At 42.7% G+C, this 12,924-nt stretch overlaps 1 protein-coding gene across 2 annotated transcripts in view; it reads left to right on the top strand.

The window, feature by feature from the left end:
- ESM1 (endothelial cell specific molecule 1) overlaps positions 1-11,282 on the top strand; it is a 48,238-nt gene extending 36,956 nt beyond the window's left edge. For both annotated transcript variants that reach the window (XM_058719563.1, XM_058719564.1), the window contains 3 exons: positions 1,989-2,791; positions 6,057-6,206; positions 9,789-11,282. In XM_058719563.1, coding sequence (XP_058575546.1) covers positions 2,491-2,791; positions 6,057-6,206; positions 9,789-9,886 — 549 coding nt within the window. In that variant the 5' untranslated portion in view covers positions 1,989-2,490 and the 3' untranslated portion in view covers positions 9,887-11,282. The remainder of the gene's footprint in view (positions 1-1,988; positions 2,792-6,056; positions 6,207-9,788) is intronic.
- Positions 11,283-12,924: the final 1,642 nt, after the last annotated feature.

Here is a 12,924-nt window from a genome sequence, read left to right as displayed (position 1 = left end):
GGCCCAGTGGGCTCAGAGTCCAGCATGGAAGCGGTCAGCCATTCTTGAGGAGGCGCTGCTTCCCTTAGTGGGGGCATGCCCTCTCAGGTGAGCAGCTCCCCTCCTTCTCACGTACATCTGGCATATCTTACCACTTTACCCACTTAGGTCACTGGATTGGTACCTGTATGTGTTCGATTTTGCAGTCCTTATTCCAGTCTCTAGAAACAGTCTGTTTCAGGGTTTGAGTCCTGGCTTCACCGTTTGCTAACTTTGTGCCCCTGGACAAGTTACGTAACCCCTCAAGGCCTCAGTTTTCTCACCTCTGAAGTGGGGATAAGAATAGTCCCTACCTCTTAAGGCTGCTTTGAAAATTCAGCGTGGCACTCCTTATAAAGCGCTCTACACGGTGTCTGACACACGGTAAGTTTTCTCTAATAGATGCCATCATCAACCGTTATTGCAGTTAATCACTCTTTCCTCAGAAAGTGGTGTTCAGTAATCTTTTCCAAGGTCAGCCCTAAGTTGTGAAGGAGGCCATCGGAACAGTAGTCACGGAAGCACCACTGTGCTTAATAGGCAACCGAGCGCACGCCTTCGACACTAGACTGACCCCGTTCGGGTTCTACCTCAGACATTAGGGGGACCTGAGCAAATTATTTAACCTCGTTCTGACTCCGTTTCCCCATTCAGGAAAAGGGCACGAGGATTGTATCTACTTGATGAGGGTGTGGTGAAGAGCAAGTCAGTTAATACGTGTAAATGGTTTCAGAACAGGCGATCGGCACACACCGGGCCCCGCTGAAAACAATACATCAGATTGTGCCTCTGATAAGCATGTGTTTGCTTCTGGGGAGATGCCGATAGAATGTGTCAAATTGGATTGCATGGGAAATTTGGAAATTGGAAGCTGGGACTCTTGCTTGGTTTTCTACCCCCTCGGTTCCGTGACGCATTCCAGATTCGGTTCCTTCCACCTTCCCAGAAGTGCACTTTGGAAGGCTACTCAGCAGACACATCCAATGGCCTCAGCCTCATCTTCTAATGGGGATAAGAATTCTGGAGACCAACTAGCCTAACGAACACAGTCGACCCTCAAAAGTGGAGGCTGAGGCTGAGAGACATCCTGGGGCTCGCCCATAGCTAATTGGGGACAGACCAAGAGTCATCCATCAACTTTACTGGTTGAGTAGTTGCTAGAACGACGGCAGGTTTGTGCCTATTTTGACAAGTCGGGGGTGGGGCTGGGGACCCAACGTGTGGCTGATGTAAGACCTCTGCTCTTTCCGCTCACCTTGCTCTTTCTGGCCCAGCCCCCTTCCTTCACGAGGCCCTAGTCCTGCCGATAGTGTGAGAGGACGGCTTTGTCTTCCCCAGGGGGACCTAGGCCCTGTGACCCTCCATTGCTTGAAGACCCTGTTTCCTGAGGGGTAATGTTTTCCCTTCCCCGTGACTTGCCTCTCTGGGCCACGTTCCGATTTCCCTGCTGGCTCGCTTGTTTCCTTGGGCTGACTGCCTTGTTTGGTGGTTTTTAGTGAGGGCTCTGAGAGATGCCAGGAGTGAGGGGATAGAGCTCCGAATGGCCTCAGTCATTGGACAGCCAGACTCGGTGATGGATGAGCCCTCTCCCCAGGGAGTTCTGGGTCAGAAGTCCAACTGATAAGTTTTTCCAGAACTCAGGAACCCAGAAACAGTGCCAGCAGCATCGTACCTCTTTTGTGGGTTTCGTATTGCTTTGAAAGAAAATTCTCAGCTGCAGTTCCACATCTTACTAGAAATACAGCTCCATCCATGATAAACTTAGATATATGTGCCATGAATTGTTTTAGAGATAACATTTGGGGGGAAGGGAGGGAGGAAGGAAGAGAGGGGTCTTTAAAAAATCCCTTTCCAAATATTTCCTTTCTTCTAAGTATTGAAAAGGCACAATATAACCCTTTCTTCTCCCAAGTGAGCTCATAACTGTTTACCGAGGGGAAATACCAAATGTTTATTTATTTTGTTTAAAGGAGCTTCTTTCGTCCTGATGATTCACGTCGATGTCATTTTCCTCCTGACTCCAGAGGCTCTGAGACAAAGCCACAGCCCAAGTGATATGCCGGTGTCAGAACAATTCCTGTCCTGAAGGAAGGTATGCAACCTTCTTTATTCCCCCTTCACAGACGTCCTTGAGCCCTCGAGACGGATGTGAGCGAGTTTTTCAGTGCTCATGCAAAACAACCATCTAAACATAACAGATGACATCAGCTTGGGCTTTTCAATTCCTGGATGGCAGCGGCGTGTTAATCCAGCCTTCATCCTGGATTTCATAAACTAAAACAAGAGAGCCTGGCAAGAGGACAGCGCTGCTGCTGGGTTGAGGAAATTGATGACGGGGAAGCATGCGGGCAACCCAGTGTATAAAGCTCATAAACGTGTAGGCAGAGGCTCGGCTACCACTTTGGACAGCTGCTTCCCGCCAGCAGAGAACCACGCCGCCCGCAGGGAGCTGAGCCAGAGCCGGCGGGAAACATGAAGAGCCTCTTGCTGCTAGCCACGCTCCTGGTACCCGCGCACCTGGCGACGACCTGGAGCCCCAAGTACGCGGTCGACTGCCCGGAGCGATGCGACCGCGCCGAGTGCAAAAGCAGCCTGAGCTGCAAGCGGACAGTGCTGGACGACTGCGGCTGCTGCCGGGTGTGCGCCGCGGGCCTGGGCGAAACCTGCTACCGCACCGTCTCCGGCATGGACGGCGCCAAGTGTGGCCCGGGGCTCAGGTGTCAGTTTTACAGTGAGGAAGATGACTTTGGTGACGAGTTTGGTATCTGCAAAGGTAAAGAGTGACCCCTTGCTCCTCCCCGTCCAGGGCACACCGAGGGCTTTTAGCCAGCGTGGGAGGCAAGGAGGCTTCCCTTCGAAGGACGAGAGGGAAAGTGCAGGTGGCTTAGGAGCAAGGCCCGGCACGGGTGTTGTCACAGGGAGAGAGAGAACTCTGCGAACAGCAACTGACAGCCAGTGTGCAGGAAAGCACAGAAAGCAAGACAGCATTTCACTCATTATGTGTGTGTAGGAGACAGAAGGAAAAAAGTTGCAATGAAAAATCGCGTTACCTCCCTTTCTGGAAAACTTTAGAAATTTGACAGGTAATCTGTTTGGATGGTTTAGGTGCTGTCTCCTCTGCAAGGCAGTGATTACAGAGGTCTGCGCTTAGATAACTGCTGGTGATGTCTAGGCTGGGGCTTAGTGAGTCTTTGATGTTGAAAGGGTCCATGGGTTGGTGGGCATCTCTCAAGATCAAGTATTTCTGATGAACGGCTGATGCACTTTGTGAAACAGGGTGGGGTTTGATCATGAAACGAAATGACTCACATTCTTGAAGGAGGGTACCCTGAAGTATAAAACAAGCCTCGTTCCACTTTATGGAAGTGTTTGATCACCTAGAAAAATGGCAGATGGTCTCAGACAAGTACAAATAACAGTCAAGAAAAATAAAAATTGGAAGTCTGTGAAGAATGAGAGTTTACAGACTTAAAAAAAGTGTCATTAGGTTGAAATCATAGCTAAACAATGTAGTTACACATCTGTAGAATTTATTTCAAACTCAGTGCCTGTAGTTTAAAAAATGTTTGGGTCAAAAGAATGGTGATTTAAAATATATATATGGATACTTCATGATCTCATAATTAAAAGCTATTATTAAGATGAAACACATAGGCTATAGCCCCATGCATCAGTTTTATAATACAAAGCAGCTTTTAAAATGATTAAAGAGGCTGGGTAATGTATTTCTTATATTTTCTTTCTTATTTCATTCTTATACTTTATGTAATTGAAACAGTTGTATGCTTTTATGAACGATAATAATCCACCATTGATCCAGTCTCATTCATACACCTACCTTTTAGACAAATATTTTATAAATCAATTACCTTTTCACCCGCAAAATGCAACTAAAGATTAGGAGACGGATGCTTGCAGGAGGAAGAGAATTTTATTTTTTGCTCAGTTTAGTTTTGCTTATAACCACTAAAAGGTAGAATATTGAGGAACCTTTTTTTTGTGCGTGTGTGTGAACATTCACAAGCATTTATTTAAGCTGAGGAGAACCTGTATTTTCTATAAATTACAGGATTGCACGTAAGGAATTTAGAGAGGAAGTAGTTCAACCGATCATACTTGTGACATAGCAAATATTTGCAGTGGATTGTTTTTTCTCTGGACACAAAAATTGCCTCTATCAATGGGACTGTAAATGCCCTGTCACATGTGGGTAAAGAAATGGTGCAAGGCCTATGGGATCTTTAGCAATCTACCCTTCTACTGAATGACTGAGGCAGCTGTTAACGGGATAGATTCTTAAAATGCACTTAAGATTGTTCTTCTTGGCATCCTTCAGACTGCAAGCGAGTCTGGTTTCAAACATTTTTCTCTCTGCTGGAAACAGTGACCCTGCGTGAAACTCAGCAACTTCAGACAGAGACGTTGGATTTTGCTGTAGGCGGACTCCCTCTTTCAGCCTTTGCACAGAACCGTATACGTTAGCTGCACATCCAGATGTTTTCTCAATATTCAGATGTTTGGCGTTAGGCTGCCGAGTTAACAATCAGCCAGCCAACATCTATTTACTGAACACCTGCTATCCGCCCAGCACTATTCAAAAACGCTAGGGGATGAAACAGAGGCATAATTGAGAATTTGGCTAAAGTTTGAGTTTTCAATGTCACTAGAGACGCACTCAAATTCCAATCCTGTATGCTCTTCCGAAAGAGGCTTTTGGGGATCCTTTTTAAGGGCTGTTCTTGCGAGCAGAGAGGCCAGTGTTTAAAAAACCAGGCTCCTCCGCAATCTGAAGAATGCCAGTGAGAAGAACTCTAAATCTCTTCCCCAAATAAAGTTCATTCATGTCTACCTCGATCATTCTTGTGGAATATTAGATTGCTAAGGGCTCGGCTGCTTCACAGTTCGTTTCTCCCCCATGTGTGACTGTACACGTACGAGAAGATTCTCATGCCAAGAGAATACATATTCTGCATCTATTCTGCTTGGCTGTTAAGGGTAGGGGTGTCTATCGGGATGCTGTTTATGTCATAACAATCCTGCATTTTTAATAAGTGATTTTGTTCTTTTCTCAGCGTAATATGTTTGAGTCTAGGTATGAAAGCACTGAAGCTCTAAATGCTTCCAGATTTGGGGAGGTATATAGGCAAAGTCTCAGCTTTCTCGTTCTTCCTAGCATGCACATCTTAGGTTTGCAGAACATTTTACTAGAAAATCCTCTTAACATCCAGGGGAGCTAGGTGACCTGTACTGCCGTGTCAACAGATAAGGTAGCTGATGAAAGCTGGCACAGACTGAGAGTTGAGCACTTGGTGGACAGCTGGCATCGACACCTCTCTCAGTCCCTGGGTAGCGTGGGGTCCTTTCCTATATGTTGCTATTTTTAAATAGCGAGTTGTTTGCCAGTACGGTGGATTCAAAGACAGCATCACATCTTTTATTTTTAAAAAATTTTTTTTAACGTTTATTTATTTTTGAGACAGAGAGAGACAGAGCATGAACGAGGGAGGGGCAGAGAGAGAGGGAGACACAGAATTGGAAGCAGGTTCCAGGCTCTGAGCCATCAGCCCAGAGCCCGACGCGGGGCTCGAACTCACGGACCGCGAGATCGTGACCTGGCTGAAGTCGGACGCTTAACCGACTGAGCCACCCAGGAGCCCCTAAACTCCTTCGCAGCTGATCCGTAGGTCTGTTCAATTGCCCACCTCACCGACCTGTCACGGAAGCAGTCTCGGGAACCTTTCTATTGGTACCTAAGCAGAAAGTGAACAGAATTAAGGTTGGTTCAAGGATGTTGGTTATGTCTAGCCGTCTTCAACTAAACTCCAGAGCAGGACACTAGAGCCGAGGTGTCCTGCTCTTGGGGTGTGATTTCACATTTGTGACTTAAAGTTTCAACTTCCCAAACTTGGGTTTTTTTAAAGAAGTGGTTTGTATCTGACAGTCAAGGTTCACAAGGCGTGTTCAGATATGGAGGCTGTGCGGGCAGGGGCTCGTGCACAAGGAGCAGCTCCCTCTCTAAACCTATCTTGTGTCCTCAGACTGTCCCTACGGCACCTTCGGGATGGAATGCAAGGAGACATGCAACTGTCAGTCCGGCATATGTGACAGAGTGACTGGCAAATGTCTGAAATTTCCCTTCCTCCAATATTCAGTAGCTAAGACTTCCAACAGGAGACTTGTTTCTACAGGTAAGAATTGACTTCAGTATAGGGGCACCTGGGTGGCACAGTTGGTTAAGCGTCCAACTTTGGCTCATGTCACGATCTCATGATTCGTGAGTTCTAGCCCCGTGTCTGGCTCTATGCTGACAGCTCAGAGTCAGAAGACTGCTTCACATTCTGTGTCTTCCTCTGTATCTTCCCCTCCCCCCTCCACCAAAAAATAAAAAAATATTAAAAAATTATTTTTAAATAAAAAAAAGAATCGATTTCAGTACAAGCATCAGAACAATAATCTCATTTTCAGTTTGAATAACTTAAGCAATATAGAGGATTAGAATAAAGCATTGCTTTGAATGATTTTGTTTTTTATTTTACTCAGGGGAAAGGGGTGGTGATTGAGTTTGGTTGCTGTTGTTGGTTTTTTTTTTTTTAAAGATTTTATTAATAATTTTGAGGATTATACATTTTTCCATAAAGTTTACCCAGCCATATGGAGAATAAATACGATTGATTACCAAAACACCTGTAATAATAAAATAACCAAGATACACAAAGTTCCCTAAATTCTTCAGTGATGTTTATGTATAGTAGACAAAGTTATTTCTCTCCAACTTCACATAGAAAAAATACCCTCAAGAATTTATTAGATAAGGTTTAAGAGCCAAGAGAGAAAATATAGAACACTTCTTCTTTTCTTAACCAAATGGAAGTATTTCCAAAGAATATTTCCCAGCATGTGTTTTTATAGATTTTGGAGAGGATAAGAGACAGTATCTGTGACCGAAACTTGGGAATTATCTCTAAGCCTTTGAATGAAATTGTAGTAATAGCCACATGGTGCTTGTTCATGCATGTGTATTTCTTATCAGGTTGTTGGAATGTGAGAAATACAACGTATAAGATGGTCCTGTGCACATATTTGGTTACCTTGTTGGATAAACAACCAGTATCGTAAAGCTTCATTAAACTGAAAATAGCTCATTTAAAACAACATGTGGCCACAGCAACTGTTAGTATCAACAAACTATGCAATTTCTCCCCCTTAGATATAAATAGTTGACAATCCAAGTCCATTTTATTTAGTTTTTGTTTCTGGTTCTGGTTCTTTGCGCTTCAAATTAGATTTGAAATATTTGGCAAATGTACTTATTTCTTAATTTTACCCCCTTCTTACACATGGATACAATTAAGTACATTAAGAGAAGGAGGAAATATTGTGCTAAGAAGGGAATTATTATGCTGAAGTGTGGTTATGCCCCTAAACATTCATCTAAACTGAAACCCCTGTTTTCAAAGCTATTAGGTGAGCATCTTTGTGACCATCTGATCTGGAAATTGAGAAAGTCATTAATAGGTTAAATACTTAGGACTTGTCCTATGGTACTTAAAAAGCAAAATGGAAAAAGATTGAGTTTTAAGTCCTAAAAAATTTGATATTAAGGTGAAATTTACACAACATAAAATTAACCATTTTGAAGTGAGGAGTTCAGTGGTAGCTAGTACATTAACAACACTGCACAGCCGCCACTTCTGTCCAGTTCTAGAACATTCTCATTAGCTCAAAATAAAACCCCACTATCCGGTAAGCAGTTGTCCCCATTCCTCAACTCCCAGCCCCTGGAAACCATCAATCTTAGACATACACATTTTTTTGAATGATTTGACTACTTCAGTACAGGTTTGAAACTTACTGTCTCAGGACAGTCAGCTGTCTCAAATGCTTGCATCTTCTTTTGTCTTATTTCGCCTTCTCAAAACTGCAGACTACAAAACACTTTAAAGAACTTCTGAATTCCTCTTCATTCATTTATGGTTGTGCCTAAACCTTTTCCACCGAGAGAGAGAATGGACTCCCTTGTGAATCTTTATTGGTGTTTGGGAAGAATGCTTGGGAGGCCATGAGAGCACCTTTGGAGTAATCCTCAAGAAGGATAATAATCCTCACGTCTGTCCCTCCCATTGTATACCCAGCCACATGCCCTCTTCTCCACTGGACTGTTGGACAGTCTCTTTCCCTTCGGCGTGTCACCCTTGCTTATTTGCTTGCAGATCCTGCAGATGTCTTGACTACTAGATAGATGCCTTGGCCACACATATTTTGCTGGGTAGAAGTTACATTAGGGGTTACACACAAAAAACATTTCTATACCCAAATTAGGTATCAAGATTCTTAGTAGAAATCTATGGGAAAAGCATTTTCTGACCCAAGGTGTGTGGGGTTTTTTTTGTTTTTGTTTTTTTCCATTAGCTAAGGAGCAACAAAAATGATTACTGGTTAATCTTGGTAAACCTTAGGTTCAGGATGGGAGCAGAATATCCTACAGGATTTGTGGAGAGGCAGCATAGGAGCTCCGCTGCTCAGTGGTACCTTGTCTCCTTGTGACTTTCCAGGGTTCATTGCTACCATTTATAGGAGGGGGCTTGTCTGGCTATCAACTTCACATCACCTCTGTGCGAATCTGTTTTCAAAGCCTTTGTAAATGGTGCCAACGTTCGTCAGCACAGGGACTTCTGGAGGTCCCTTCTATGCCCTGATTGCATGAGCTCGTCTTCTCTAGATTTCTATCTAATGGCTACTACGATCTTGTCAAGTGGGTTTCCTATTTCCATTTCTTGTTGTCGTTGTTTTGTAGTGAGATTTCCAATTTTCTGAGATGGGGAATTTATAAGTAGCTTTTTTTTTTTAGGGGGACAGGGACAGTAAGATCTGGAATATTTGATTACTTTGCATACATTCATCTGCCGGGCTGCACGAATCGTACAGGGCTCCATTTTAGGATGTGCACTGTTGAGGCAAATATACTTCGCTACTCTTAGAAGCAGACAAACTTCATTTTGGAAAATTCTAAATATTACAAATTTTTATTTGAGCAAAAACCGTCTTTATAAAAGTTCTGCCCTTTGGTCTGCCTTCTGCCTTCTGGAGCCACAAAATAGGCTAACCTTTCTTCCATACCAGATAATAAGAAAATCTTATTAAAGATCCACTCTTACAGCATTTGCTTATTCCATAAGTATTTATTAAGTGCCTACTATGTTCCAGGCACTGTAGTAGCAATGAACAAAACAAAGCCTCTGCCTTCTTGGAGCTGATATTCTAGTGGTGGAGTGAAATAACACATAAATAAAAAAGGCAAATGCATGTATAAGATAATGCCTGGTGGTAACAGGTGTATGAGGAGAAATCAGTCGGCGGTAGGGGCTGACTCAGATGGGAAGTGCCGATTAACAGAGAGTGGGTGAATACAGTGAGTATAGACTCTTTGAATCTATAAAAAAATTATTGTAAATCCCTTGTAATATAAAAATAATATAGAGGTGTCTGGGCGTCTCAGTTGGTTAGGCATCCGACTTCGGCTCAGGTCATGATCTCGCGTTTCATGAGTTCAAGCCCCACATGGGGCTCTGTGCTGACAGCTCAGAGCCTGGAGCCTGTTTCAGATTCTGTGTCTCCCCCTCTCTCCGCCCCTCCCCTGCTTGTGCTCTCTCTCTGTCTCTCCAAAAATGAATAAATGTTAAAAAATTTTAAAGAAAATAATATAAAACCGTTCTTGATCTTAGGGTTATCAACATTTGGACATGCATGTTTTGTATTCCTTCTCATTTCAGAGCATGACATGGCATCTGGAGACGGCAATACTGTGACAGAAGAACTTGTAAAAAAGAATACCCGCTCGCCTGTAATGAAATGGTTAAATCCTCGCTGAGCCTGGGTGGGGTTTCTGAGAGAAGACTCTTATCTTAATGGTCATTCAACACACAGCCAACATTTTAGGAACTGTCTAGATTATAGCATATGGACATGTGATATCGGGAGGCCAAGTGTGGGGGTCCAGAAAAAAAATAATAAAGTAGGCTACTAACAATCCATAAAATGCATATGACTGAACACTTTTAGATCTTTGTGAAATATATGAATACGTACAGATTTGTTAAATATGTGTTTATAGTAATACTGAAGAACGGAAAACACAATTTAGATCATATTAACGTGGACGCAGATCAGCCCCAGAGGAAGCTAAAGCTAAGGCCACAGTGCCTGTGACTCGGATGTGCATTGATGCTGGGATACAGGATGGAGGGAGAGTTCGGAGCGAGAGAAGGTGGGAGCGGGTGGGGGAGTATGGTATTTAGGTCTTCCTTGTAGTAGCACCAGTAGAATTTAATTGTGCTTTTTTTTTTTTTTTTTTAACTTTGGGAAAAGTGAACACAAAACCAGCCTGAAGGAAGGGGGATAGTCGAAGCTTGTAGGAGATTGGGTAGCAACCCCCATAGTGAGGCAGGTTTCAAAGGCTGCTTCGTGTCATTCCCAGATGACCGCATCTGAAGGGAGATTCTGGGGCAGAGGGCAAACTCCTGTAAGTGGTTTTAAAGAAGGCCACCTCAGACCGAGAGAGGCAGGCAGTATTTTTCCCACTTGGAGGAGGTAGGAAGGTAAATATTTACATAATTTTGTCAATGATTTATGTTAGTATGAGTCATCCTAACAGACATACTCATCACCCTCTACTGTTCGTTTAAAACGGGTAGAATAAAGGTATAACTCTCTAAGGTTTCCAAACCCTCAAGGCATGGTAAATTTATTATTAGTAATTATAGTAATATTTACAGTAATAAGCACAAGGGAACCCTGGGAAAAACTTAGTCATGACAGATGTATACAATGTCAGAAAATGAGCAACAGAAGGAGTTTATTGAAAAGTCAGTGCAGTGACTTAGAAGCGTTTTAGATTTAAAGTAGAAACTACTTTTTCAGGAGGTTTGGAAGAGAGTCAAGAAGCGTCAGCTTTAAAATAGGGCTCATTTTCTTATTTTTCTTTCCTTCAAAGTCAGTTGATAAGTGGAATTATGAGCACACGGGAGGATCTCAGCACAAACGGGACGGTTGTACTAGATTTTGTTAGGAAACGTTTGCAGACCTATTTTATTTGGAGTGAAGATTATTTAAAGATTATTTCACTATTTGCCTATGTTTATTCTCAAAGTTTGCCACAGAGTTGTGAATGCGTGTGCGGGAAGGTCTTGGATCATGAGCTGCATAAGCTGTTGGATTTGTTTTAAAAGGAAAAGTTTATGGCTGCTCAATAAAAATACAAGACAGCTGCTCTGAGTGCATTCATGACTTTGTTAAATCATTAAAAGTTATTTAAGATTCACTTGATGGAGTGCTGGATGGCTCGGTCGGTTGAGCGACCCGCTCTTGATGGCTCTTGATTTCAGCTTTGGTCATGATCTCACAGTTCATGGGGTCAAGCCCCGGGTCGGGCTTTGCACTGACAACACGGAAACTGCCTGGGATTTTCTGTCGCCCTCTCTCTCTGCTCCTCCCCCATTCGCTTACAGGTGTGCTCTCTCTCAAAATAAGCATTTTTTAAAAAAAGTTTCATCCAATGAACAAAAAGTCTGTGTGCCTATTAAAAGTTGGCTTCTCAACTGAATTTGCTGCTACAGATAAGCATTTTCTGTCAAAACATGAGGCTAGAATATTTATTTCTTTGCCTCACATTTTTGGTCTACCCATGCCTTATAGTTCCCTGAAACGTAGGTCCCTAAATATTAATCCATTCTGTAGAGACAAAAACAAAACAACACTTCTGTCAGTGTTTTGAAGATACTTACACTTTAGAAGGTGTCTGCAAAGACAGATCTTTCGGTGTCTGTAAAAGAATAGAGTAGCATTTGGCTTTGGAGCTTGAGAGTATCGTGTCCAAGAACAGTATAGTTTCACTTAGCTTTATTATGGGCAAATTAGGAAACCATTTAAATGAATTGACACAATGCCCCCCCAAAAATTTGTCTGTATTAGCAAAAACATCAATCTGCCTGATCTTTTTCCTTTTTTTAAGATGGGAGAAACAAAGTGAATGAGATAAAAAGTTCTATCAATGTGTTATCAATGTGAGATATTCATATTATTATTAAATAAGAACAATGTATGTTTTTATGTCTTTACATAAGACATATGTTTGTATGTCTTTACTCTTACCAGTGTGCAGTGGGTTTCAGGACATGCTTTCAGGGAGTGAGATTACTTAAATATCTGCGTCTGTATCTGTATCTGACTTGGCCTGAGGCCCAGGCTGCAGTCCAAATGTCCCTCTGGGGAAGGGTGGACAGTGGAACAAGAGCTAGACCAGGGCAGGACTTGCCTCTGGGCCTTGTTCTGCAGCCTGGGAGATCATGCTCAATATAATTGAACAAAGGTGGGTTCATCTGTTCTCAGTCGCAGACATGTTTTCTAGTTGCCCAGCTTCCTGTTACTGGGACCCCTCTGTGCATTTCACTTCAAGTGCTGGTACTGGTCTGTCTCAAATTGCTCTGTAGCCTTCTGACTCTATTCTTGATGGAAGTGGCCTCCAAAATCTTTGGATTTTGTACTTTTTGACTGCAATACTTTTGAGCATGCAATTTTAAACTGAATACATAGCATAGTGTTAATACACTACGTTCATTATAGCACATATACTCAAAGTAGAAATTTTTAAGGGATTAAAAAATAAATAGAAACAGGAGTTCTGAGATTTTTTTCCTACACCCCTATGGACTATCATGGGAAACACTGGAGAAGTAAAAGAAAATGCCAAATGTCACTGGTTCCTAGTGAGGCTCAACCTCATTTGATATTGAAGAGAAACCAAACTGGCACATATTCCACACAATAAATAGTTCTGGAATGAATGGATTAATGGATGAATAGTTGGATGGATAAATGGATGAATGGAAGGATGGATGGGTAGATAGGTGG

Source organism: Neofelis nebulosa, chromosome 1, assembly GCF_028018385.1.
Source record: "Neofelis nebulosa isolate mNeoNeb1 chromosome 1, mNeoNeb1.pri, whole genome shotgun sequence".
NCBI lineage: Eukaryota > Metazoa > Chordata > Mammalia > Carnivora > Felidae > Neofelis > Neofelis nebulosa.
Note: the sequence above shows the minus strand (reverse complement) of the source record. Positions and strands in the feature narration are given on the sequence as shown.